General features: G+C 38.8%; 2 protein-coding genes across 6 annotated transcripts in view; one reads left to right on the top strand and one right to left on the bottom strand.

The window, feature by feature from the left end:
* The first annotated feature begins 2,135 nt into the window (after positions 1-2,135).
* MALSU1 (mitochondrial assembly of ribosomal large subunit 1) lies at positions 2,136-26,506 on the top strand. 3 transcript variants are annotated; one of them, XM_074367348.1, is made up of 5 exons: positions 2,136-2,422; positions 3,657-3,835; positions 12,075-12,156; positions 13,853-13,912; positions 22,263-26,506. In XM_074367348.1, the coding sequence occupies exons 1-4, from the start codon at positions 2,167-2,169 to the stop codon at positions 13,900-13,902; spliced, it is 567 nt and encodes a 188-aa protein (XP_074223449.1). In that variant the 5' UTR covers positions 2,136-2,166; the 3' UTR covers positions 13,903-13,912; positions 22,263-26,506. The 3 variants fall into 3 exon arrangements, with proteins under 3 accessions (XP_074223449.1, XP_074223448.1, XP_010966921.2); XM_074367347.1 differs by lacking the exon at positions 22,263-26,506 and having other exon boundaries at positions 13,853-15,356; XM_010968619.3 differs by lacking the exons at positions 13,853-13,912; positions 22,263-26,506 and adding an exon at positions 13,101-13,618 and having other exon boundaries at positions 2,137-2,422.
* The window catches only part of IGF2BP3 (insulin like growth factor 2 mRNA binding protein 3), a 121,891-nt gene continuing 108,494 nt past the window's right edge, over positions 13,823-27,219 (bottom strand). Inside the window, exons 11-15 of one of the 3 annotated variants that reach the window (XM_074367344.1) lie at positions 22,550-22,669; positions 19,673-19,747; positions 17,193-17,324; positions 16,372-16,485; positions 13,823-16,088 (exon numbers count right to left, since the gene is read on the bottom strand). In XM_074367344.1, the coding sequence (XP_074223445.1) occupies positions 15,990-16,088; positions 16,372-16,485; positions 17,193-17,324; positions 19,673-19,747; positions 22,550-22,669 (540 nt within the window). In that variant the 3' untranslated portion in view covers positions 13,823-15,989. Of the gene's footprint in view, positions 16,089-16,364; positions 16,486-17,139; positions 17,325-19,672; positions 19,748-22,549; positions 22,670-27,219 lie in introns of those variants that run through there. The other 2 variants (XM_074367345.1, XM_074367346.1) reach the window with 2 other exon arrangements.

Below are 27,219 nucleotides of genomic sequence, written 5' to 3'. Positions count from 1 at the left end.
TCACTAAACTGCCCCTGCTTCGGGTCAGCATCCAATCCACAGCTGTCCCCACTTTGTCTGGGCTCTCCTTAGACTCAGCATAACCATAAGCCTTATCCAAAGCCCCTCCGACTCCCTCTTACTGAGGGAGTGTGTGCAATCTCTCCATTGTGTGCAGTCTCTCTTGCTGCAGTAAGTTAAGTCTAGCTTTGACCATATGTATGTTCCCAGGTAGTCTTTTTTTTTTTTTTTTTAGGCTAGGCTTTATCAGAATGGCTGGGTTCAAGGTATTTCCTCCCCTTGAGGCCAATTTATAAACAGACAATATACCAATTTCCATGTGATTACTACATGCCAAGTACTGTGGTATGTAATTTATATTTCTTATTTTATTCCATTTTTAAAGAAAATTCTGTGAAGAAAACATTATCATTCCCATTTTGTGGATGAGGAAACTAAGGCTCAGGGAGATTAAGTAACTTCAATGGTACACTGCTACTAAACCGACAAGCTGGAAATAAATCTAAGTCTTTTCCAATGGGTTATCATCCAATCAAACATGGTAAATGTTGAAGACATTTGTGAACAAAGGGATGAAGAGTTTCTGAAGGACCATCTGAGAGAGTTGGGGGAGATATCTTACTGCTTAAGGTAGGTCTTACAGAGTGAGTCTGAGTTTGTCATGTGCAAAGGTGGAAGAAGAGCACTGTTTAAAAATGGAATAGTATGTGCAAAGCTCAGCATGGAAAGGTTACGGTGTGTTTGCAAAACAGCAAAAAGCAGATGAGGCTAAAATAGTTTTAGTTGGCAGCATGGAGGATGGAAAGAGTAGAGAAGGATTAGAGACAGGAGAGCCAGGTAGGAGGCTGTCTCAGTAATTAGCCAACAGCTATTGAGGGACTAAGGAAGGAACAATGGGAATGAAGACAAGAAGTTGGATTCAAACAATATTTTGGAGGTAGTGTAAGCAGGATTTGACAACAGAATAGTTGTTGCAGGGAGATCCTGCAATGAATGCGGTCCAGAGTTTAGGAAATCTGGGGGGATGATGACCCACTAATTGAGATGACAAATACAGGTGGTAAAGCAGGTATGGGATGTGGAAACACAGAACTGATGGCAAAAGCTGGGCGAAGCACCAGCTCCGTGCCTATGGGGAAATGGAAGTGAAGAGGATGAGACTTCACTTCATCTGTAACACATTCTTCTTCTTCTTTTCAAAAATAACTTGAAGCAATTGTAAATATTTGGTGTGGTACACACAGGTGCTTGCATTAGTTTCAGTAGTTTTTAATTTCCCCCAAATTAATGCTTGTAGTTCTTTAAAAGAAATTAAACAATGTATCAAGCGTTTGGAGTACCTATTATGTGCCTGGCATTGTTTCTGGCATATGAGCTATCTGCCCCCTTCTACTAACCTCTTCCTTTCAGAAGTCACCAGGCTGTACTTCAGAAACACCTTTTGGTTCCAGCTTGGCCATGGGCAAATGACTTCCTCCCTGGGTCTCTTTCAGTTCTCAAATCCTACAGTTTAATTCTGTCGCTGCACAGAATTCCTTATTCTGGCAGAAGTGGGCTCCACAGTACAGTCCACTGGCTTAAAATAACTGCATTCGGGGAGGGTATCTGACCTAACGACGTTTTCCAAATAGTCCTTTACACCTTTGACTCCCACCGAACCCTAACTCAGGATAACTGATTTTCCTCAGTTAAATTTAAATTTGCAAGGGAATCTTGATAACTTTTTTGGTAATGGGCGACGAGCTAATTCCAGTCTAACCAACAGCGGCAACCTCTGTACATTCAGCTTTAGACTCGGAAGAGACAGCAGTTAAAAAAACAAAAATTTCTGCAATTACATTCCAGTGAATGGAGACAGATTGAAAAAAAAAATACTAATAATGCAAAGATAACACAACGCGTCACTATGACGCAGACCAAAGCAAGACGACCAGTCAAATGCTAGTTACCTAACGCCTACAAAACCTAAATTCTTCCGGGTCACCGTGGGGTCACCATCGCCCACCCGCGTGGGCTTCAGACTCCGCCCATGGCTCCCGCTTGGGCCCTGGCTACGCCCACGCTTCTGACGTCATATGGCAGCGCAGAGACCTGACCAATCGAAAGCGGCAGACCCTCTCGAGCTTCACTAAGCCCCGCCCCGGGAGTCGACGCACGGCGACGGCAATGGGGCCGGGCGGCTGCGTGGCGTGGCGGCTCTCGGCGTTTCTCTGGCGTAGGGCCGCTTTCCCGGGAGCGTGGGCGGCGGCCGACCTGGGCCCCCGGCCTCGGCTGCTGGCGGTGGGGCGGCTTCCGAGGGGACCAGCGCTCGGCCGGGCCAGTCTGACCCCCGACCGCGCGCGCGGCCTGCACGGCGGGCCTGGCTTAGAGGAGCGGGCGGAGGGGACAGCCAGCGAGGAGCGCCGGGAGTCAGGCACAGCAGGTACGGCAAAGAGGAGGGAGCCGGCTCCCAACTGAGGAGGCTCTGAGTTCCCCTCTTTCTGCATTTTCCTTGGGGTCACAAAACTCCTACAGAGCCAGAGCTGGAAAGGGCTGCAAAGGTTATCGGCGCCAGCTTTGCATTTTCTAGTGAAGAAACTCTGAGGTCAAGAGAGGAACTGAGGTCTCCCAAACTCCGGCGTCCGTCCGAACAAGCCACACCGGACTCGTGGCATCACAGTCTCATCGTCCTCATCCCCCTTCACACTCTGCCTAGGGTCCCGAGAAGTGGACTTGCCGAGAGTGTTGGGGCGTGAGGATTCTGAGGAAGAGCCGGGAGTCGGGGCTATGGGGTGCGTAAGAAGTGCTGATAGGATATGGGGCCAGTTTAAGGGTCTCTGATTACTGTAAGTTTTTGGAAACTTGGCAGATGGTAAACAGATAACATCTGTGAAAGGATGGAGTATGAGAGGGAGAGGTCTTAGTGGGCTCAGCCCACTTGGGAGTCACCTTTAGAACATAAGAGAGCCATAAATCCATAGGCTCTAATACTCCAACGTGAAGAACAGAATATTCAAATCTCTACAGAAAAAAGAAAGTGTGTCACAGATAACAGTTGTTACATAACTCAAATGGCTTTGTAAGAAAAACTTGAAAGTTCGAAATAAGGATTGTTGTTAAAATTTTAGCTCTCTAATTGGTTGATTGGGGCCACACACTTACTCGGCTAGGTCTGAGTTTCTCTCTTAAGTGAGTGTTGTGGACCAGATACTGAGAGCCCTTCCAGCTCACAGTCCCGGTTCTGTGATCCTTTCTGGCTGGGATTCAGTTGAATATGCCCCAAGATATTACCACCTCTCTAAATTATGCTGCTGTTTTTTTCTCTTTGAATAGCACATCTGTGCTTGAGCTGTATTCACTTCATCAAGTACTGGAAGAGAAAGCCATTGTTGCTCACGTATGATTGATTCTACCTGCATGTGGTAGTAGGAAGGGATGTGTGGTGATTTCTCTGTGACCTGAGCGTTCCTCCCATAAAAGTTGAGCAGTACACTATATGAAACCATTGTCCAGGCTCAGCTTCCAGGAGACCCGAGCCCTGCTGTTTTTCAAAACATTTCAGACCTAAACACCTTTATGGAGGAAAATTTTCACTGTCAGCTGCCTGCATTTTTGGGTTCATATAGTGTCTATCTTTACTTGGCCACCTGACACAAGCAAATCTTTGTGCCTTTCAGATCATACTGGTCCCAAGTTTGACATTGACATGCTGGTTTCACTTCTGAGGCAAGAAAATGCAAGAGACATTTGTGTGATCAGGGTTCCTCCGGAAATGAAATATACGGATTACTTTGTGATTGGTAGTGGAACTTCCACTCGACACTTACATGCCATGGCCTACTACATTGTGAAAACGGTAGGTTTCTTATTCTTTGGAACCATTAACTTAATGGAATAGTGTCCATGCATCAGGCTGCAGAGCAGCACTTAAAGAGTAAACCCATCACTTGAGATTATGTGAGAAGTCCAGATTTTCAGAATTTGCATGAGTGTTTTATGTTCTCTGATAGTGCAAGTTATGGGGACAAATACCTAGCCTTAGTCAGAATATTTCTTCTTGTCTCTTGTGACCACCAGGAGAAAATATTTAAAAAATAACCTGAGGCAGCCTAGAAGACAGTATAACCCAGAATTTCTAGAGCAAAACTGTCCACTGTGATACCCGCTAGCCCCATGTGGCTATTTAATTATAAATTAAAAATTCAGTTCTTCACTTGTGCTAGCCACATTTCAGTGCTTGGTGGCCATATGTGGCTAATGGTTCCCATATTAGACAGCACAAATATTAAAACATTTCCATAGTTGCAAAAAGTTCTCTTGTCTAGTGCTGACCTAGAGTTTAATTCACGTGTTTTGAGCATGTCCAGTGTTCCCAAGCACCGTCCTGGGTGTTCAGAAGACAAAAATGAAAGATTTAGTTCTTGCCCCCCGAATTCACGAATCTATTTGAGAAAAGAAAGCAATTCATTTTCCAGTGGACTGAATAGGAATCAGAATGAGGAAGAAAATATACCTGGAAGCTGATTCTGATACCACTTCAGAGGGGAACATACTTCTCTCACCACGTTGAAAATTGGATAAGACCAAAAGAATAGCCGGGATTGGTGAGAGAAGGGTTGTAAAATAAGGAAGCTGAGAACAGAACCCTGGTGCAACATGCCAGAACAGAGGAAGATTCCAAAAAAGTAGTTGGAGAGGCAGAGAGAACTGAGAGGGCATTAAGAAGTTATAAAACAGGATCCCAGGGTCTCTGTCCGTTGTAATAGTAGGTCAGAGTAAGATGAAGTCTTACAAGTGACCATTGAACTTGGAGATATAAAAAGAATGAGAGGATTGTCAGAGAATTTTCTGTGGAAGAGCAAAGGCAAGGGACTAGAAATTAGTTTTACAAAAATTTTAGATGAGGAGGGAGAACAATGCAAGCTCAAAGTTTTGTTCTTATTCTTTGTGGTAAAATATATGTAACATAAAACTTAATATTTTAACTTTTTAAGTGTACAGTTAAGTGACATTAGTTGCATTACATTGTTGTGCATCCATGACCACCTTCCATCTCCAAAACGTTTTTCATCTTGCAGAACAAACTGTAACAACAGTAGCTTCCTGTTCTCCCTTCCCCGGCCTCTGGCATCCACCATTCTGCTTGCTTCTCTATGAATTTGACTGTGCTGAGTACTTCCTATGAGTGAAACCATCTCTGTCCTTTTGTGATTGGCTTTTTTCACTTAGCATAACGTTTTCAAGGTTCATCCACGTTGTAGCACATGTCAGAATTTCCTTCTTTTTATGGTTGAATATTCATTTTAGTGTATGTATATACCACACTTTATCTTATTCACCCGTCCATGGGCATTTGGGTTGCTTCTACCTTGTAGCTATTGTGAATAATGCTGCTGTAAACATGAATGTAGAGATATCTGTTCAGATCCCTGCTTTTAACTTCAGAAGTTGAATTGCCAAATGATGGTAATTCTGTTTTTAATGTTTTGAGGAAACATACTTTTTTCATAGTGGCTGTACCATTTTACATTTCCACCAGCAATGCACAGGAGTTCCAGTTTCTCCACATCTTCACCACTTATTATTTTCTGGTTTGTTGCTAATAGTAATCCTAAAGAGCATGAAATGGTATCTCGTTGTGGTTTTGATTTGCATTTCCTGAATTATTAGTGATGTTGATCACCTTTTCAAATAATTGTTTTTCTTTTTATTTATTTAATAGGTGTGTATTTTTAATTTGTTTTTCATCATTTTTTTTAAAATAGACTTTATTCTTTTAGAGCAGTTTCAGGTTCACAACAGAATTCAGCAGAAAATAGAGTTCGCACATAGCCCTCCCCATCCACACATATATACTCCCCTACCCTCAACATCCCTCATCAGTGTGGCATTTTTGGTACAATCGATGAACCAACATGGGCACATTATTATCAACCAAAGTCCATAGTTTACATTAGGGTTCACTCTTGACGTTGTACATTCTATGGGTTTTGAAAAATGCATAATGACATGTAGCCACCACTGTAGTATCATACAGAATAATTTCATTGCTCTAAAAATCCCTTGTGCTCCATCTGTTCATTCCTCCCTCCCTCCCTCACCCCAAACTCCTGAAAACCATGATCTTTTTATTGTTTCTGTAGCTGTGCCTTTACCAGAATGTCATTTGGGTTGGAATCGCACAGTTTGTAGCCTTTTCAGTAATATGTCTTTTAAGTTTCTTCCATGTTTTTCATGGCTTGATAGATCTTTTTTTTTACTGCACATATATTTTTAAATTTACATATATGTACTATTCATTGTTTCTGAGAACGTCTGGAGCTTTAGCTTTTTAAACTTATAGTTATCAAAGGAATAAAGCCAACCACAAAATAAGAATTAACTCAAAAAGACAAATACACCTTGCTATTAACAGCAAAATTATTTATAATTGCCAAGATATGAAAGAATCCTAAGTGCACATCAATAGTTGAATAGATAATGGAGATGCTGCATGCATATATATATATATATATAATGGAATACAACTCACCCATAAAAAAGAAGGCTATTTTGCCATTTGCAGCCCTTCATTCATTTTTTTTTCACTTCAAAAACAAGAATTTTATAACTGGCAGAGACATTTCCATTACATCAAAAACAACAAAATACCTAGAAATAAACTTAACCAAGGTTACCTATACTCTGAAAACCAAAATGACACAAAGAAATGGAAAGATTTTTTGTGCTCTTGGATTGGAAGAATCAACACCATCAAAATGTCCACTCTACCCAAAGCAATCTGTAGATCCAATGCAACCCCCATCAAAATACTCGTGACATTCCTCACAGAACTAGAACAAACAATTCCAAAATTTATAAGGAACCACAAAAAGACCCTGAACACTCAAAGCAATCTTTTGTAGGTCTCTTTTTCCTCTTTCTTCTTTTTGTTCTCTTTTCTTATGGTTTGATGGCTAGAGAAGGTCCTTTAACATTTGTTGTAAAGCTGGTGTGGTGGTGCTGAAATCTTTTAGCTTTTGTTTATCTGTGAAGGTTTTGATTTCTCCATCAAGTCTGAACAAGAGCCTTGCTGGATAGAGTATTCTTGGTTGTAAGTTTCCCCCTTGGACCACTTTAAATATATCTTGTCACTCCCTTCTGGCCTATAGAGTTTCTCCTGAAAAATCAGCTGATAACCTTATGGGAGTTCCCTTGTATATTATTCGTTGCTTTTGTCTTGCTAGTTTTAATATTTTCTCTTTATCCTTAATTGTTGTCAATTTGATGACTATGTGCCTTGGTATATTACTCTTTGGGTTGGTTCTGTGTGATACTCTCCACACTTCCAGGACTTGGGTGACTGTTTCCTTTCCCAAGTTAGGGAAGTTTTCAGTTATTATCTCTCCAAAAATTTTCTCAAGTCCTTTCTCTCTTCTCTTTCTGGGACCCCTGTAATGCAAATATTAGAGCGCTTCATTAGACTATCCTCATTCCTTTTTATTATTTTTTCTTTTTTCTGTTCTGAAGTAGTGATTTCCACTAATCTTGTCTTCTATCTCACTGATCCGTTCTTCTGCCTCATTTAGCCTATTCTTGGTTCCTTCTAGTCTATTGTTCATTTCAGTGATTTTATTCTTCTTCTTTGGGTATTCTTTATATTTTCCAACTCTTTGCTAAAAACTTCACTCTGTGTGCATCTATACTTCTCTTGAGTTCTTGGCCATCATTACTTTAAACTCTTTCTCAGATAAATTACCTATCTCCTCATCACTTATTTCTTCTTCTGGGATTTTATCTTGTGCCTTGGTCTGGGAGATATTCCTTTGCCGCCTCATATCGTCTATCTTTCTATGTGTTTGTGGATTCCTTCCACAGGTTTTGGGATTATTGTTTTCTTATTTCTAGTATCTGCCCCTGGTGGGTGAGGCTGGACTAGAGGTTTATGCAGGTTTCCTGGCAGGAGGAGCCAGTGCCTGCCCACTGCTGGGTGAAGCTTGGTCCTGGACCTCTGGTGGGTAGGGCTGTGTCTAGAGGCCTTTGTGGCTTAGGAAGTCTGATGATGGGTGTGGCTGTGTTCCCACCCTGTATGTTGTTTACCTGAGGCTTCCCTGCAGGCTGTTGGGTGGGGCTAGGTCTTGGTGCTAATAATCCAATCAAGCTGTCAGCCTCCAGGAAAGCTCATGTAGATAAAGACCCCTGGAAAGCCTGCCACCAGCTTTTATGTCCCCTGAGTGAGCCGCAGCTGTCCCCCACGTTCCCAGGAGACCCTCCAAATCCAGCAGGAAGGTCTGGCCCAGGTTCCTGTGAAATCACTACCTCTGTCCTTGGACCTGGTGCATGTGAGTTTCCGTGTACGTTTCTCAAGCGAATAGAGTCTCCATTTCCCCCAGTCTCATGAGGCTCCCAGAGCCAAGCCCCTCTGGCCTTCAAAACCAGATGTCCTGGGGTCTCCTTTTCCCAGTGCTGGGACCCGAATTGGGGAGCCTGACTTGGAGCTTAGAGCTCTCACTCCTTTATGAGGGCCTCTGCGACTTAACAAATCTTCAGTTTGTGGGTCGCCCACCCCGGGGGGTATGGGGCCCAATTATATCGTGAGCATATTCCTCCTACCGTCCTGCTGTGGTTCCCTCTTTATGTTTCCATTTGCAGAAGATCTTTTTGCTAGGTTCCAGTCTTTTTTTGATGATTGTTTAGCATTCAGTTGTGGTTTCATTGTAGTCACAGGAGAGGCAAGCTTGTGGTCCTACCACTCTGTCATCTTGACCGCATCTTTTCAAATACTTATTGGCCATTTGTGTATCTTGGGAGAAATGCCTATTCAAGTCCTTTGCCCATGTTCTCATCAGGTTGGTTTTTTATTGTGAAATTTAGTAGTGCTGTGTATATTCGATATCAATCTCATATCAAATACGTGATTTGCAAATGTTTTCTTCCATTCTGTAGGTTGCCTTTTTTACTCTGTTAGTGTCCTTTGATGCACAAAATTTTATTTTGTTGTTGCCTGTGGTCTCATATCCAAGAAATTGTCAAATCCAATGTCATGAAGCTTTTCCACTGTGTTTTCTTCTAAGAGTTTTATAGATTTAGGTCTAATGTTTAGGTCTTTGGTACACTTTGGGTTAGCTTTTGTAGATGGTGTGAGGTAAGGCTCCAACTTTATTCTCGTTTATGAAGATAATCAATTTTTCCCAGCACTGTGTTTTGAAAAGTCTTCCTTTCCCTATTGAATGGATTTGACAACCTTGTTGAAACGTTGTTTGACCATGGGGGCTTTTTATTTTATTCCATCAGTCTATAAGTCAGTTTTGATAACTGTTTTGATTACTGTAGGTTTGTGGTAAGTTTTCAAATCAGGAAATTTGAGATCTCCAACTGTGCTCTCTTTTCAAGATTGTTTTTGGCTATTTGGGGTCTCTTTAGATTACATATAAATTTTAGGGTAGAGTTTTCTATTTCTACAAAAAAAGTTACTGGAATTTGGATAGGGATTGATTGTATTGAATCGGTAGGTAGCTTTGGGTAGTATTGACGTCTTAAAAATGTTGTCGTCTTCCAGTTACAGTCTATTTATTGTTGTCTTCTTTCATTTCTTTAGCCAAGTTTTGTAGTTTTCATTGTACAAGTCTTGCTTCCATAGTTACATTTAATTCTAAGTATTTCATTTTTTATTCTATTGTAAATGGAATTGTTCTCAATTTCTTTTTCACGTTGCTTATTAAGTGTATAGAAACACAACTGATTTGGGGTTGTTGATTTAATATCCTACAGCTTTACTGAATTCGTTCACTAGTTCTAACAGGTGTTTTGGGTTTTCTACATATAAAATCATGTCATCTGCAAACGGAGATAATTTTATTTCTTCCTTTGCAGTTTAGTTACCTTTCTCTTTTCTCTTTTCTTTTTTTCCCTTGCTCTAATTGTTGTGGCTGGAACTTGAGTATTATGTTGAATAGAATTGGCAAAAGTGGGCATTCCTGTCTCATTCCTGGTCTTAGGGAAAACTTTGTCTTTTGCTATTGAGTATGATAATAGGTTATACCTGTGGGCTTTTCATATACGGCCTTTATTATCTTGAGTTTTTATTATTATTATTATCCTTTTTTTTTTTAATCATGAAAGGGTTTTGAATTTTGTCACATGCTTTTTCTGCATAAATTTGAGATGATCCTGTGGTTTTTGTCCTTCATTTTGTTAATGTGATTTATTACACTGATTGATTTTCATGTGGAACCATCCTTACCTTCCAGGAATAAATTCCATGTGGTTGTGGTATATAATTCTTTTAATGTGGTGTTGAATTTGATTTGCTAGTATTTCATTGAGGCTTTTTTATCAGTATTCATCAAGGTTATTGGCCTGTAGTTTTCTTTTCTTGTAGTGTCTTTGGCCTTGGTATCAGGGTAATGCTACTCTGATAGAATAAGTTAGGAAGTATTCTCTCCTTCAGTTTTTTAGAAGAGTTTGAGAAAAATCTGCGTCAGCTTATATTTAAATATTTAGTAGAAATTACCAGTGAAGCTGTGTGGCCCAGGGCTTTTCTTTGTTGGGAGGGTTTTTTTTTCTTCCCATGTACCACCCCCCCCAACCCCCGCCTTCTTTTGAGATATAATTGTGTTGCGAAGTTTTTGATTACTGACTCAATTCTGTTACTATTACTGAGTAGGCCTATTTACGCTTCCTATTTATGCATGATTCAATCTTGGTAGGTTGTGTTTCTAGGGATTTGTCCATTTAATCTGGGTTTTCCAGTTTCTTGTGTAGTTTTTCATAGTACTTCTAATCCTTCTTATTTCTCTAGTATCTCCTCACTTATTTCTGATTTTAGTTATTTGGATTTTCTGGGGTTTTTTTTTTTTGTCTATTTTGTTGACCTTTTTAGAAAACTAAATCTTAGTTTCATTGATTTTTGTCTTTTTTTCTCTGATTTTATTTTTCTGCCAGCTTTAAGTTTAATTTGTTCATTTCCTAGTTCTTTAAGGTGTAAGTTAACGTTGATTAGGGAACTTTCCATGTAAGCATATGTAGCTATAAATTTTCTTCTTAGCACTGCTGTCACTGCATCCTGTAAGTACACTTGTCTCAAGATAATTTCTAATTTCTCTTGTGATTTCTTTGACCAGTTGTTTAAGCTAATAATTGTTTGATTTCCATATATTTGTGGATTTTCTATTTTTCTTTGTTGATTTCTAGTTCATCGTGATCAGATAATATACTTTATATGAGTCCAATCTTTCAAAATTTAAGACTTGTTTCGTGGCCTAATATATGATATATCCTGAAGAATGTACCATGTGCACTTGAGGTAAATTTGTATTCTGCTCTTGTTGGGTAGAATGTTTTGTTAATGTCTGTTTAGGTCCAGTTGGTCTGTAGTGTTCAAAGTTCTGTTTCCATATTGGTCTTCTTGGTTCTATCCATTAATGAAAATGGAATATTGAATTTCCTATATTAGTGTGTTGTCATCTATTTCTCCCCTTAACATTATCAGTGTTTGTTTCACATGTTTAGGAGCTCTGATTTTTGGTGCACATTTATAATTGTTAGGTCATCTTGGTTAGTTGACTCTTATCATTATATAATGTCTTTCTCTCTTGTAATAGTATTTTACTTAGCCTTTTTTCTAATAGTGTATCTGTTGTTTTAGACCATTTATGGAATCTGCTGGGAACAGAGACTTGAGATGATAAAATCTCTCATTGTCAAAAAGGTAGATAAGATGAAATTAGAACTGAGAATACCTAGCCTTAAAACGGGAAGGTAGCGTCTGGCTCTGCTGAGAGTGAAGGGAAGCTAGGATGGACAGAAAGGATGATGTAGGTGAGAACCAGGTATTGAGTGAGCTTAGGCCTATCTGCCTCAGACACCTTGGTGAATGAGTGAGGTGGCCCCTCAGAAGGGTTTGGGCAGGAGGATTCAGGAGAGAGGAGTAGGAGATGGGTAGGATTTAAGGGGCAAATAGTTTCCCTGCGTTACTGACTAAAGGGCATGGTATAGCTGTGAGGAATGAATAAGCTAGGTCCCAAATTAAGACCAACAGAAATACCCCCAGACCCTGTAAGAACAGATTTCCCCCATCTTCTCTGCCTTTAATGTATGACTTGGTTTTTTTTCAGTACAAATACCTGAAATGTAAAAGTGAGCCTCACGTTAAGATTGAAGGGAAGGACACTGATGACTGGCTCTGTGTGGACTTTGGTAAGTAGTTTTGGCACACTCTTCAGATAAAATATTTGATATTGTACATCTTGAACTATTTTCAATTATAAAGGGATCGAAATCTTAGTGTTTTTCCATGTAAAAATTTTGAAATTTATTTAAAACAATTTTTATTTAATTATAACCCAGGTGGTCTTACTCACATGTGAAATCCTCACCCAACCTGATTTGTGTATCTAGCCGTAAAGGTGGAGAACAGGATGGCTAACATGGTAGAGGTGGGAGAAATCCTTTAATGGTAGTAGAAGGCACCTTGGAGTATACATAACCTTGGTCTTAAAGAACTCAGAAAAGTTGAAGGGCATTCCAGGCACAGGCAAGGACAAGAACAGAAGACTGTTATTTTGGGTAATAATATATACATAGTTTAAAAATATTTCCCCATAAGACACTTACTACAAAGGGGAAAACAGTAACTGTCAAGAACTGTTAAAGGTCTGAGATTTTTATCTTACTTGTAAGCTATTAGTCAGTTTTATGGATATTGGTAAGTTACCCAAGACTATTCCAGGGTTAGGTGAAGCACACTTTGTTACTCAGCAGTAGAAGCAGCTAGCAGCATTTTTGTACCAGGTTCCCTGAGCAACACAGGTCCAGATGACACTTGCACACAAAGTTCTAACAGAAGAACTCCGAGATTAGGGGGGTCCACATTTTTGATAATGGGCAGGAAGCAAACCTGCATTTGCTTTGGTGTAAGACACTTTTTCTGCCAAGGCTGTAAAAGTCAGGGTTTCTCAGCCTTGTCACTGTTAACATTTTGGGCCAGGTAATTCAGATGGGGAGGAATATCCCTGGTAGGATGTTACAGGTAAGAAAATAAAAAATGTCCCCAATTGAAAACCATTATTCTAATTGTCAGAGAGGTGTGTGAGATCATAAGGATAAGCTTCTTGATTATAACTCTTATCTGTCCTTGATAGGCAGCATGGTGGTTCATTTGATGCTTCCAGAAACCAGAGAAACCTATGAATTAGAGAAATTATGGACCCTACGTTCTTATGATGACCAGTTAGCTCAGATAGCGCCTGAGACATTACCTGAAGACTTCATTCTTGGAATAGAAGATGACACTTCATCCCTGACTCCTGTGGAGTTCAAGTGTGAATAAGATGATATGAACTGCTTTAGTCATTTCAGAGTTGGATTGAGTCACTTCTTATAATTCCTACACCCCACCTAGGTTGGTTAGGCTGTTGTCAAAACAAGTCTTGTTAATATGAGTGCCTATAGACATGTGGAAATTGTAGGTAGAGGAGCTAGTTCTCACACCAAGAAATCAGTACCTTCAAACTTCCTGAGGTCCCAGCAGGATTTCCTGGTGATAGTGTTGGCCTCTGTGCTTCACCTGAGCTCTCTACTCAGAGTTCAAGTGGAACTCTTATTCTGTAGAATGCACCAGCCAAAAATTTTAAAAATAAAGCAGAACATAACCACCTCACACTGGTCCTGTTACTTAAAACCTATAGTTCTTAGTTCATATGCAATATTATCAAGGTTCACAGTAAGTACACTAGGACATATTGGTGTCTACCTTAAGATCAACATAGTATTACTAAAAATCTAAGTTTACAGTTTGCCCAAATTCAGGACATTTCACATTTATTTGAAAAACCAAAAGTAGAACTAAACACCAAGCTGCACCTAATGATGAAACACTTTATTCTGCATCAAGGTATCTGGAAAATGAAGCTGTATTTGGGGCACATTACAGATGAGGAATGATCCATATTCGGTGAGTACAAAACAATTACAGAATTATTCCCTAGTATTACCAGATACTCCATTACCAATGCTTAATTGAAAGTAAAACATGATTTGCCACACTAGAAGGCTAGAAGTGAAATATGACAGAATTTCAACAGGCAGATATAAATGTAGCACCTATCTGTATTAAGAAAAAAAGTTGGAAAAATCAAATACTGATGAAGATCTCTGGCCTTAAGCACATTTCACCTGAAATCCAACCAGAAAGCCAGTCCATTATTAATTTTTTTTAGCAATTGTATGAAAAAAAATTATGAATGCTTTATGAATTCAGTGACAAAAAGGGCACTTTTTGGCTAAAACTACAAAATAAACTGGTTTTCTGAAAACATTTAGAAAAACATTTCAAGTCATTTTCAAAATGTCTAACTGATATGGTGATCTTCAGAAAAACTTACCTAGTCTGTGTAGAAATTCATCTTGAAATACGAATGAGGCAAATGATTTTTAAAGAATTATTATATACCCTTCAGATCAGTATAATATGATGACTGTGATTATTTAATGAACAAAAGCAACACAGAAACAATTCTGAGAGCAGTGTGGCCTTGGAGACCACCCACACCCACATAATTGTACATACCAGGCTTTGCTATCAAGGAATGGGCAAATGAGTTTAGTATCAAAGATCAAATGTTTTATCACAGTCATTCAAATTATATTCCAAAAATTGTTTTCTTGTATTTTTCTACCTTTTGACTTATTTTCAAACGACTGGTTGCAGAGAATACAGAAATCCTGCTGCATTTTAGGTAGCCTTTCATTTTCCTTGGTTTATCATTGCTTAAAAGTCTTCCACATAGCTTAGTGAGGCTCATGACAGTGCCTGGCACATGGAGATGTAGCCTTTTTATTGCCTTTGAACACTGTCACACCATCTGACTGCCCAATTGGTCTTCACAAAGCAACTCTTTTGAGGTCTGCTCAAAGCGAAGACCAACTGGTCTGAAGTGTATTGGCAAGCTAAACATCCTGTAAGGCAAGCCGAAGCTTTCTTCTTGCCAATCGGTTTAAAGTCCACAGGGGCTGCATCTCTTCTTTGATACACTTTCTTTAGGTAGTGATAGTCAAAAGCACAAAGCATTTATGCATTCAATCACATAGCCAAACAAAAAAACTGAAGTCGCCTGAAGCCATTTAAAACTAGCTGTTCCAAAACCTCTTGCAACCACTTTGCTCTGTTAGTACCATCAAAAACTTACCTACCATAAACAAAAATACATGGTATTGCTGCTCTCCAAATATAGGCACTGCTTCCTATCTTTGAACATTTATTGGATTTTCCAACTAATAACTGTCAAAAGCCTCAAAAAACCTTAAATTAAGTTTCCAGCTTTATTGTCAACCAGCCAGAAGTAAAAATTTTTAGTTACTTGCCTGTTAGCTAATTAAAGTTTATTTTTTAAAAAACAGTTGGACTTCTCTTTATAAAGTATATAAAATTTTCAAAAAAAAAAAATTTCGCTTTCATTGCATTACTGAATACCTGAGGTAGTTGAGTAAAAATGCACGTTTAATACCCCTGCCAACACCATTCAGCACTTCCCTTAGGTTATTCATGTTAGTGTTTAGATAAAAATAAAACAAAATTTTTTTCTATGCTAATAGCTTAACAATTAAGTTCTGTGATAATTATGTTCCAATCCAATTTTAACAACTGGACTTAGGAGCAGTCTATTTTTATTTGATGAATTTAGTGAATGCACCATTAAGCCAATTTCTGGCATTATGGGGGGAATATTAAGAAAAATTAGAATACTTGTTACACTGAGAATACAACAAAAGGGAAGTGCAGAGCTCCTCTCTTTCCCTCCCTCCCCCCTTTATTTTTTTTTTTTAAAGCTGGGTGTCATACATTTCAGAGAGCATAAAGTATACATTCTCACAGAGACAGGAGTTCGAAAAGTTGCCTGGTCCTCAGAAACAACTGGCTAGGTAAAAACTTGTGCATGTGATTCTGGATAGGGGTTCAGCGCCCATCTGTTGGTTAAGCAATCTGTCTTTGGTTTGGCATCTGCCTCTGTGGTGGGCTGTTTCCTGAGCCTTCACTTCCGTCTTGACTGAGGTGGTCCACTTTGCAGAGCTTTCTGCTGTTGGTGCTGCTTTACCTGAGTCAGAATTTCCTGAATTTTTCTCTGAGCAACCTGCAAAAGGAGAGAGCTTTGAAATTTCTACCTGATCAAAAGTTACCAAAAGTTCTACTTTTCCATTTCACCAACTTCAAATAAATTTACTTGAAGACTAAAGATACATACTAATTAATTTAGTTTAGTAGAGTCTCTGAAATCACCTGCTAAAAAGGGGATTAAAATTGTTAAGCACCAAACTACCTTAAATATTTATATGGGGTAGGGACACCCATGGGAGAATTGCTTCCATTTGAGAAAGAGGCAAAAGAGCTTGCTTATCACACTAGAGCCCACTTGCCTGGCAAGCATAGAAGTGACCAGTTATTTTGACAACCACTTGGTCATTCTCATCAGGCGTCTGATCACGAGGGACAACAACTTCTGCACTTGACAAATTCTGGAGCTCATTCACCTGAAAAAGGTAAATACAAATCATGTCAGGTCAGGGGTTTTTGTTTGTGTTAATTATCATTTCCTGAGCACTTACTATGTGCAGAAATACTGAGCAATGTATTGCTTTACAAATCTCATTAATTCTATCAGGTTATCAGTACTGTCCCCATTTCAACATAATTAAAACTAAGCCTTAGTCAAAGAAACTGACTTGCCCAAAGTTACACAAGTTAATGACAAAACCAGATTCAAACCCTGAAAGTCTGATTCCTAAATGTACACTTTCAATCACTTCAACACTGTAAACGGCTTTGAAAAAAAGTCTGTAAATAGCTTTGAAAACAATTTAGAAGTTAGATGTATTAAAGAGAAACTGGAAACCATTTGCTTTGTTCAGTTATAGAAGTCTAAGTTAGAAAGGTAGATGGAATTTTTAAAAATTTCACATCATTTAAGTGTTTGCACAATAAAAATAAAAAGCTGACATATCAACAGAAAAATGCTATATGCCCCTTAGAAATATCAGACAAAGTGGAAAGAGAGGCATTGCTTTCACTTGTAGCTGACACCAACACTCAGGAGGGACAAGAGGCAGTCTTCTCCAAACCTTGGCCCAGATGGTCCTGCTTTTTATAAGTTAGCCAAAATTCAGGGTCTTGGAACTCCTAAGTACCTTTCAATGCTTTCCCTTTCATACCACTGCACAGGTTTTGCTGAAGTACTTGCCGTTTTGCCTCCTTTTCCAATAACTCTGCCAGCAGCAAAGGATGGCACTCTGATGTGAGCTTCAAGTTTCACCTCTTCCTTAGGACTAACAAAGTTTTCTTCTTTAATTTTTCCATAAATTCTTCCCTGAGCCTACAGATGAGAACACATCCTATCAGTGACATTCATGCAGAAAACACAAAAGGTCCATTAACTTTAAAGATGGCCCGGGTCCACTGGAATAGTCCTTTGCAGTATATATCAGCATTTGATAGAAAATAGCCCCTTACTCTCTGATCTTGAAAGGGTAAAACCTCTCCCAGCAATAAGACAGTAATTACATTTTTCTTGAGTAAAAGAGACTAGGGAAGAACCACAGAGCCCACTATTCCAGGCTCGCAAGAAGCCAAGCTCATGTCTAAATGGGCCAGTGAGAAATATTTTCTGTTAAAAGGTTTTATCATCTTAGTCAGATAGTTTCTACTGTTAAGTACAAAGTCAAGTTAACGCACATACCTCATAGTTATTAGTCAAACATATCCTGTCACTTGCTGCGTACAACTAGAAGTTACACATAAGAAACCTCTTCTGTTATGTACAAGCATTAATTTGCTCTGGTATACACCAAAAGAAAAGGAAGTCAGAAGTGCTTTAATCTGACAAGCTGCCAGGGTGAAGCACAGAAACTAGAGAACCCAACACGTTTTCATTGGTGCAGAAATGATAAGCTTATTTTAGGGATTAGAGGGAAAAATCCATTTTAGTACCCTGTATTACGTTTGTCCTCAAAGTCTCAGGCCACAGATACAGTATTAACACAAAGGACACTAGGGATATGTGATATATATCATCCTTCAAAAACAGAAGCTCTTCAATTTATAAGAAAAAATACGTGTTGGGAGGTTTACTGTTCCTTAGTTCTCTGAAATAAATTTATTTGTAATTATCATTGATCTCATAAATGATATTTAAGCATTACAGCTTTTCTTAAATGTCCCATTTAAGACAACTGTACAATACAGGCATTCAAGGATACAGGGAAACTCAATTCCCTAGCATACAAGCGTTAAAGGAATTACAAGATAGTAATTCCATTTATAAAGCAGTAAAAGCATAAGAAACATGCAATGATTGATATTTGTATTTATCTTTTAATATTTCATACTGCACTGACTGAACCTGTAAGTTTGGGATAGGAAACAATTTTCAACATTTCTGATTCTGATTTGAACTGCTTAGTATGAGGGAGTGAATTTCTTCACCTGAGCTTGAGCCTAGCCAACTGCACGCACATCTCAAAGCACCTCCTTTTGTTTTCTTTCTTCCCATAAATGAAGTGAAAATAGCTTTGGATTTTTAGTGGAAAATGGCCCCTAGGAAAACAGAGGTCAAAGAAAGTGATGGTTTAAAAAAAAGGTGAGAGATAGGCACTTGTTACTTAGCCACATTTTAGAGCCAAGGGAACTAAAGCCTAAGGTTAAGGAGTTGTCCTGTTAACACGGCTGCTGAGTGTTAGGAACAAGACAAGGGCTTTGGGTAAATTAGTTACACTGAATTCAGTAGCTGCTTTCACTTACGACAAACAAGACACCTTACTGAGTTTTATGGGAGAAATCATATACTCAAGGGTGTGTATTTATGATTTGATGATCTGGCAGGGTCTAGGCTGATTCACTCAGAGTCTGCTCAACACTCCCGCCAGCACATGTATATTGTATTTCTTATGTTGGGCACTATTCTAAGCACTTTTTATACTGTTTAAACTTTATAACCTTGTTTAAACTTTGTGGGTGCTTTAATCCCCGATTTTGCAGATTTTACTAGCCATAGGAAAGTTACGTAACTCATCCAAGGTCACACCACTGGTAAATGGTAGCACTGGGGTTTGAACCAGCAGCCTGCCTGCCAAGTCACTGCTCTTCATCACCCTGCCACACCACCTTTCAGTATACAGTGGGAGGCACTCCAGCCCAAAAGGCCCCAAACTCCAACATGAGCAATGCCACAAGAGTTCCTGCCATGTCTGTCTCTACAGTTCAAAAGATTAGAGTGATCTATTGAGAGACTATGGACAAGGGCTAACAGTTAATCCAAGGGTCAGAAGAAAAGGGAGCATTTTGCAAGGGTAAGGCCTCTTGGACAAGAGAAAAAAATCTGAGAACAAGTTTTCTAAGGCATGTTAACTAGACAAATTTACATGCCTTAAGGTCTTACCTTCACGTATGACAATAAGGCACTGAGCAAATTCTCCTTTGGGAGACAGGCAAACCCAACAACCATTTGCAGAGCTCTCAAAATTAAACAAAGGCTTTGGTTTATTTTTAAAATGTAATTTTGGGTATGTCTCTACTCTTCTTATGAATTCCCATTAAGAGATTCTTTCTATTGAGTATTAGATATATTTAAGGGAGAAGCCAGGTTATGGAGTTCCTGAAAAGAAGGCATTAACATTCTCTGCATCCATTTATTTGTTACCTGTGCACACACTCTAGAGCACATACCTTGAATTGAGCCTCTGGTGGCCCAGTGATAATCACCATCCTCACTTTAGCATCTGGTGCTTCAGCTGGAGCAATCTGTAACAGGCCCATTAAAAAAAGGATTATGACACTTTCAGGTACCACTGATAAAACTGTTGCACAAACTAGCCTGTCATTTGCACACGACTTACAGACTGACTTCTGGAAGGAAGTTTCAGAGAGGTAGTGAGTAACGTAGATTCATTAGTTATGGCTCCTGCCACATACTGTGTACTTTCACATTAGGGCCAGGCACAGTGTAAGTAAGTCCACATGTAATCTCTAGCTAATCCTCACTACATCCTGATGTGGTATTGCCTCTGCTCAACAAATAAGGAAACCAAAAGCCGGAAAAGTTGAGATCACACAGCTGATAGAGCTGGAGGGAGAGCTGGGTCTGTCCCCACTGACATGTTCCAATCACGACACCAGTGGTGCTCAAAGTGTGGTCCTTGGCCCACATGCATTAGAACCCCCAGCTTCCAGTATGTGTGCACAAAACTGCTGGGTTCACTAAATCTAAGACTACTAGTGAACTCCCCTAAAGCACACTCACTGGAATAACATACGGAATAGACAAACAGTAATTTGGCAGAAGAAAAGTAAACTCAGAGTCTTCTGTTTTGGCAGAGCATATGAAATCATACAAGCAGCCTGGGCTGGGGATATGCTGCAGACTGCTGAAGGGAGAGAAACCAGCATTCCCCCAGAGCCACAGTAAGAAAGGGTTTTGGAATTGGCTGGTAGACGTTGTTTTAAAAGAAAAAAAAATTTATATTTGACAGAAAGAAAAAAGCTAGATGTTTGCTGCACAAGAAGCAATTATTAACTATAGTAAATAATGAGAGTAGGAACCAAAAATAGTATAAAAACCATCCAACTACCACTCAGTATGATCACTGTCAATTACTTAGAGTTTAGTAGACCCTTCCCCACATGTTTACAATCAAAAGGATGTTTTTACTTTTAATAGTCATGCTTTCTCCCTCTCTCAAAATAAAGCTAACATTTCTGTTATCTACATCCAAATTGATACTATTCCTGCTTTACACTAGGCACTAATTTTGAGTCTATTAAATAAGCAGATAATTACTTCCTTTCAGACCACAATCTTTGAATTAGTCACAGGAAACCTGTAGAAAGAAGGTATCATTCTTAATCTTTCTGACTATAGTTTTCTTTTTTAAAAAGGACCTTTGTCAGGAGGAGGGTAATAGCTCAGTAGTAGAGCACAAGCTTAGTATGCACAAGATCCTGGGTTCAATCCCCAGTATCTGCATTTAAAAAAAAAAACAACAAACCTTTGTCAATCCTAGTGATAGAGGGCTGGTGCCAAGAGCACTCGTACACTGAGATGTAGGAGCACAAATTGCTACAGTTACTCAAAAGCCTGAAAAGAGCACATGCCCTTTTGACTCACCAGATCTACTTCTGCAGACTTATGTTAAAGAAAAGGTTTTATATGACAATCTGGCCAAAAGAACTTTGTCCCTCACTGCAGTTTCTGTGCAGGATCAACTAGGAACAACCTTAATGTCCAGTAAGTGAACCCAGATAATTATGGTTTGGTGATACCAGATATGCCTATTAAAGTAAGTATATGTATGTGGAAATCTGCATTATGGAAATCTAGCAAACTGTTCAGAGTGGTGATGAATCTTATCTTTCAAATTATGCATGTTCCAGACTTTTCGGAAACAAAAATATTTTAAAAGCTCATTATAAACCCTCCATGAAAGCCAGAAAGAAAAAGAGCCAAACGTCTAAATAACCAACTCTTCTTGTTCATGGAATGTTCACTGCAGTTTTTCCCAAAATAATCTGCTAGGTTCTTTTTGCATGTGTTATTTTTTTTTTAAGATTTATTTCACTCATGAATCAGGAAACTAGAAGGATAGTAAAGTCAGCTTACCACTTGGTCTTTACCACCTCTTTTCTTTTATCCATTTATTTGTTTTGCTTATTCTGCATATTCTGTTCACATATTTTATCATTTGCTACAACAGCATGTAAAAGCTATTTCTGTGTGTTTTCCTTTTTTTTAATTTACTTGTGTTACATTACATACAGTGAAACTCACTCTTTCAGTAACAAATGCAGAGTTGCAAACACCACCACAAACTAAAAAGTTTCCATCACTCAAAATTTCCTCATGCTGCCTCTTTGTTTTCAACCCCTCCTCCACCTCCTAGTAACCACTGTTTTTTTTCCTCCATTTCCATAATTTTGTTTTTTCCAGAATTTTCATTTAATTAGGGTCATATAGTAAGTGGCCTTATTAGTCTTTCTTTCTCAACATAATACATGCAGTTCATCCAAGCTGTTGTACGTATCAATGGTTTGTTCCTTTTTATTGCTAAGTAGTATTTATTGTATAGATTGGCCACAGTTGATGCATTTGCCAGTTAATGAACATTTGCTTCTTCCCATTTTGGGTCATTTATAAATAAAGATGCTATAAACATTTGAGTGCAGTTTTTTTTGTGTACTATATTCATTTAAATACAATTTTTATAAACTTTACAAAACAAAACCAAGATAAAACCCCCAAAAGACTGATGTTTTCTTGAAGGAAGCCTCACCCGGAGAAGATGAGCTAGAAGGAATATATGTCCAAGGACCTGGGGGCAGAACCACCATGCCTGCACCGGACTGCTCGTCTCCAGACTGCCTTTTCTGGAGAAAGAATTTAACTTACCTTGTTTAAGCTACTGTTATTCAAGGTTTTCTGTCACACCCTTATGTAACCCCAGGATAGACTGCCACATTCAATTCAGATTACAAAGTGGCAGAAGACACATGCTTCTGAAATTTGCTGTATGTAAAGAACGTGGAGAGCCACAGCTGGCAGAACAGTACCTTAATAGATGCTCCTGCAAAGCGAGAAAGCTGTTTGATGTGCTGCCCCTGCTTGCCAATAATGGCCCCGACGGAGAGTGCTGGGATAAACAGGTGAACAGTCTCTGTTTCTGATTGCTGCTGGAAAAGAAATACAGGACGTACGTGCTTATTTGATACAAATCAGGCTATGTGGCTGGCAGAGGGATGGGGGCATTCTCATACTGTAGGGATATTAGGATAGTTTTAGGAAGAACCACCGCAGTATGTTGATGTGAGTTTATCTAACAGGTCGAGAAGATCTCATATTCATTCTGAAAGCATTAGCATTTAAAATGTCACTACACAATTCTCTTAAAGTTTAGAATGTCATCCAAGTTACAGACTTAAAAACTATGTAAATGTTACAAAGTTTTAAACACATCAGGGACAAGAGTGTGCTTAAAATTAAGCAAGATTCCCCTAGCAGTACATCCTACATCCAAGACAGATTCTTGACAAGTAAATGAAGAACCTTACCAATACCATTCAGTACTACCCAAGCACACGACAGGGTTACAAGAAAACTAATTGACTTTAGTGGTAAAATGCCGTCCTTCATCTTCCCGCCTCAAGCCAGCTGTGCCCTTCCTGAGTCTCCCTTCAAATAGTCATTCTTGAAGCGCTAAAGGATACACTCACTCAAGAGAACAGTTCAGTGACTGGGTTCCTAAAAAGGCCAAGTTAGGGTTTAGTAATGTTACCAGTGAGCTTAAGGATTCTAAATGCAGGAGCAGTGCACATGTTTATGCAGTTAACAGTTTGTTTACTTTCTGCCAGTAAGAAAAACATGCTTCCAAGGATAATTAAGAAATTCACTCTAAGAAAATATTTTAAAGTGTTTTTATTTTTTAAGACTTTTTAGAGCAGTTTTAGGTTCACCACAAAACTGAGACTGTAGAGATTTCCCATATATACTAAGAAATATTTTAAGATGACCCACAACTGAATAAACCAAAGTAAAATAATATGCATTTGCTTAAAAAATTTATACCTCACAAAAATATCTAAAGATGTTAGAAGATATTTTGCAATAAAACATGTACACTTGATAAACTGCTTGATAAAAAACACTTCACAGAATTCTCTTGAAACTTCTTATATTCCTGGATACTATAAGTTCCGTTCCCAAGTACTCACATTACATCAGTACCCTAACATGTACACAGACAGCCATAAAACAGCTGCTGTCGAATTTTTGGATTTTTTAACCAAAACTCTCCCCAAATTCTTAAAAAGTCTCAAAGACATGCTAGTAGTTTTGCTTTCAAGGGTCTCAAGAACTAGGGAAATCTTAGAATTTGATCATTTTCAGTGGTTTCTGAAAATCTTAGTCAAAGAAAACAGCAGCACTGGCCCCATTCATTTTCACCAGATGTGGCAAATTTTGTGCCACTTAATGTTGGTCCAGCAAACAACATCACCACTCTTACCACGCAAAAATCACTAGTGGCAGTAACATCTCCATCTTCTCCCTGGAAGCCCAGTGTGGAGGCAGAAAACAAGAGGACTAAGCAGCACCGTCTGGCAGGAGCCCGCGAACAGAGGGACCCCTGTTCCACTTCTTGTCCCTGAGCACAGACTCGCTGGAGGCTGCTCCACAGGACATGGTGTACTCTCACTGTTCGGCAGGAAATTTTTTTAAGTTTTTAGTTCCCTTCCTCTGAAGCAAAGTTATTTTTAAAAAGTAAGTTAATAAACAGAAACTCTCTAGACGTAACAAAAGGCTGAATTGGTTCTTTAATGAAAAGAAAAGCCTTTTGTCAATTTATCAATTAAAAAATGGAACTGAGAAAAAGGAAATGATACCAGACAAGATAAAAAATAAGATACAACCATGTCAATACTAATGAAAATGTCAAAAACTTTTAAATTACCAAAATCAATTAGAAAAGCTTAAACTGTTAACTCCACAATCAACTAATTACCTAAAACTATTTGGGCTTGGCACTTTAATTGATTTTTTTCAAGCCAAACAATCAGGAAGAATGACAAAAATCCCAACGAAAGGGAAGACATGGGAGACTAGAAAAGGACAGGCAGACATGCCTCACAGAGAAAAGTATATTAAGTAAGAAAATAAATAAATGGGATCATACTACCAATTACATGTTCTAATTAGCTTTTTTACCTTAACAACACACCTTGGGTGTTTTCCCGTGTCGTTCACATGTCCCTGCCTCATTCTATGGAGTTACTCCTTCAGAGACACCACAGCTGACACATTTTCATCCCTGTTCTGCAGTGCAGTCAGATCTTTGTACAAAAAAAGTTGTGCCCTTGTACAAATATCTCTAGTTCATAAATTCTTAGAAGTAGAACCGGGGCCTAAACATTTTTAAAACTCAAAAATGTTACCAATTACACAAAAAGGTTCCCACTCAGCCCACACAGAATGGTGGAATTCCAGTTAAGGCGTACATTCGTGGAACATTTTAAAGCCACCTTTGTGTTTTTTAAGTAGTCGGAGATGGGTAAAAAGCATGCTGAGCTAAAAAGTCAGGTTTAAGAGGAAGAGAACTACGATCGGGGGCAAGTGTCTATAGCAATCCTGTGTGATAAAACTGTGAGTTCCTCTCTGTGAGGTGCTGTGCACTTACAACTCACAACTGATCCAACTGACAGAAACTAACAACATTCCCATTTTAAAGATGAGAAAACTGAACCAGAGATTAAATCACTTGCATAAGGTCATACACTGACTGATGTTGGAGCCAAGATTCACACCTGGATTTCCCTATCTCCTAAAATATGTTCACACACACAAAGTATATACCCCACTTCCAAGGGGTATGGATGTGCTTTAAAATACCCATAGAGCTGCAGAAGTGACTCTAAAGAAAAATGCCAAATAGGACTCTCAAGGAGGTGCTGCCTTCCCTGGTTGTATCATTCTTCTATCTACTTTGAAATGACTTCCTATGAGTCAAAAAAATGTGTTACGTGTAGGTGGCAAAAGCTTAAGCTTTTGATCATCAATGTGCTAAAAGGGGCATTAGAGACAGGCCATTAAATTTTTTCTTGATTTTGCAAGAATAGGGGTAACTGCAGATTAAGAATGATGTAGAGAGGGGCAGAAGGTACAAACTTCCAGTTACAAGATAAATAAGTCCTGGGGATGCAATGTACAGCATGGTGACTCCAGTTCACACTCTAGTGCATATCTGAAAGTTGCTAAGAGTAGATCTTACAAGTTCTCATTACAAGAAAAAACACTTCTGTAACTCTGCGTGGTGACGGATGTTAATAACTAGACTTACTGTGGTAATCATTTTGCAGTATATACAGATATTGAATCATTATGTTGTACACCTGAAAATTATGTCAATTACAACTCAATTTAAAATTTTACCCCCAAAAAAGATTAGTTTAATTGAATTACCAACATATATGCGTATATATGAAACTTTACTTGAACAAGGAACAGAAAGAGGTTTGTTGTCTCATCTGCACACACCCATCCTATGCATGTGTAAGACACTTTGTAACTGAAACTTAAGCGTTTCAATGTTTGTTTCTACTATGAGAATAGAATAACTACATCACAGAGTTGTCCAAAACAAACCCCACAATATTTATCTTCCCCTTACTATTATTTTGCTATATCTAAGAATGCTATTTTAAAGAGCCTTTAAAAAGTGTGGTTTCCAATTTTTCACTAGTTTATATAACACTGCAATCAAATCTTTAAACATAAATCTTGTACCCTCAGACTTCTAAGATTTTATGTAACGAAAATGCTGGATCAGAGCATGAACGTTTAAAATTGTTATTTCCAAATTCTCATGCTAATAAATTTATTATACAGTCAATAAATGTGTTAAAGACAGGGGGAAATCATTTTGGTTCGAAACATACCTTTCACTTACAAAAAACAAAGCAATGTGGGATTCTAGACCCCATGCCTCATTTTCTACAAATAAAAATACCTGAACCCTGCTCTTCTGAGTCTCTTTCCTTTATTTGTAACCCACCACCATGCACCTCCTTGCCTCCTATACAACTTAGCCTAAAATTCAACTCCAGAAAATACTCTTGACAAAAACCATTGGATTTTTCTCTGATCATTAGATTTTGTTTCGTTACCATCTGTATAGACGTACATACTATATGCTTTACAACTTGGTACCTCTTTGGTATTTCCTATGTTTCCCAGGGCGTCGTAACACACTGTAGGTCTTAACACAGTTGTCAGCCTAAGGAGTCTTCCCCGTGGCTCTGTAAGCCTCAGTACACACACACCAGAAGGGGCTTTGCCTTCCCACTGAACTGACCGTGGAGATCTGTCAGAGGTGCCTGTCCTGCACAGCTTACCCAAGTCAACCTTTGTTGTTACGCATCAGGGAAGAACACCACAACAAAATAATTTCATTCTTCAGTACTTCCCAGTCAAAAGAACAGTGCTTCTTTCTGGAAAGCCCCGTACCTTACAGCCTGCCAGGGTCTTACGCAATTACCATATACCATTTATTCCAGAGGGACACTTTAAAGCCTTTCTTATTTTAATAGCTGCATAGACTAAGTGAATTAATGCTGACAGTGACCATAAACTGTGCTCAACGTTAGTATCCATTTATTTTGTCATTCTGGTTCTTCTATTAAAACTGTTAGGTTAATCTTAACCAGGTTTTTTGTAAAGATAGGATCTAAAT

The sequence above is a fragment of the Camelus bactrianus genome, chromosome 7, assembly GCF_048773025.1.
Source record: "Camelus bactrianus isolate YW-2024 breed Bactrian camel chromosome 7, ASM4877302v1, whole genome shotgun sequence".
Classification (NCBI taxonomy): Eukaryota; Metazoa; Chordata; class Mammalia; order Artiodactyla; family Camelidae; genus Camelus; species Camelus bactrianus.
This window is presented reverse-complemented; position numbering and strand designations above follow the sequence as displayed.

Excerpts from the sequence above, each read along its gene's own strand:
- MALSU1 (XM_010968619.3), top strand. The coding sequence starts at position 2,167 with ATGGGGCCGGGCGGCTGCGTGGCGTGGCGGCTCTCGGCGTTTCTCTGG. Across the intron at positions 2,423-3,656 it reads CCGGGAGTCAGGCACAGCAG|ATCATACTGGTCCCAAGTTT; the intron begins GTACGGCAAAGA and ends TGTGCCTTTCAG. Across the intron at positions 12,157-13,100 it reads CTGGCTCTGTGTGGACTTTG|GCAGCATGGTGGTTCATTTG; the intron begins GTAAGTAGTTTT and ends TGTCCTTGATAG.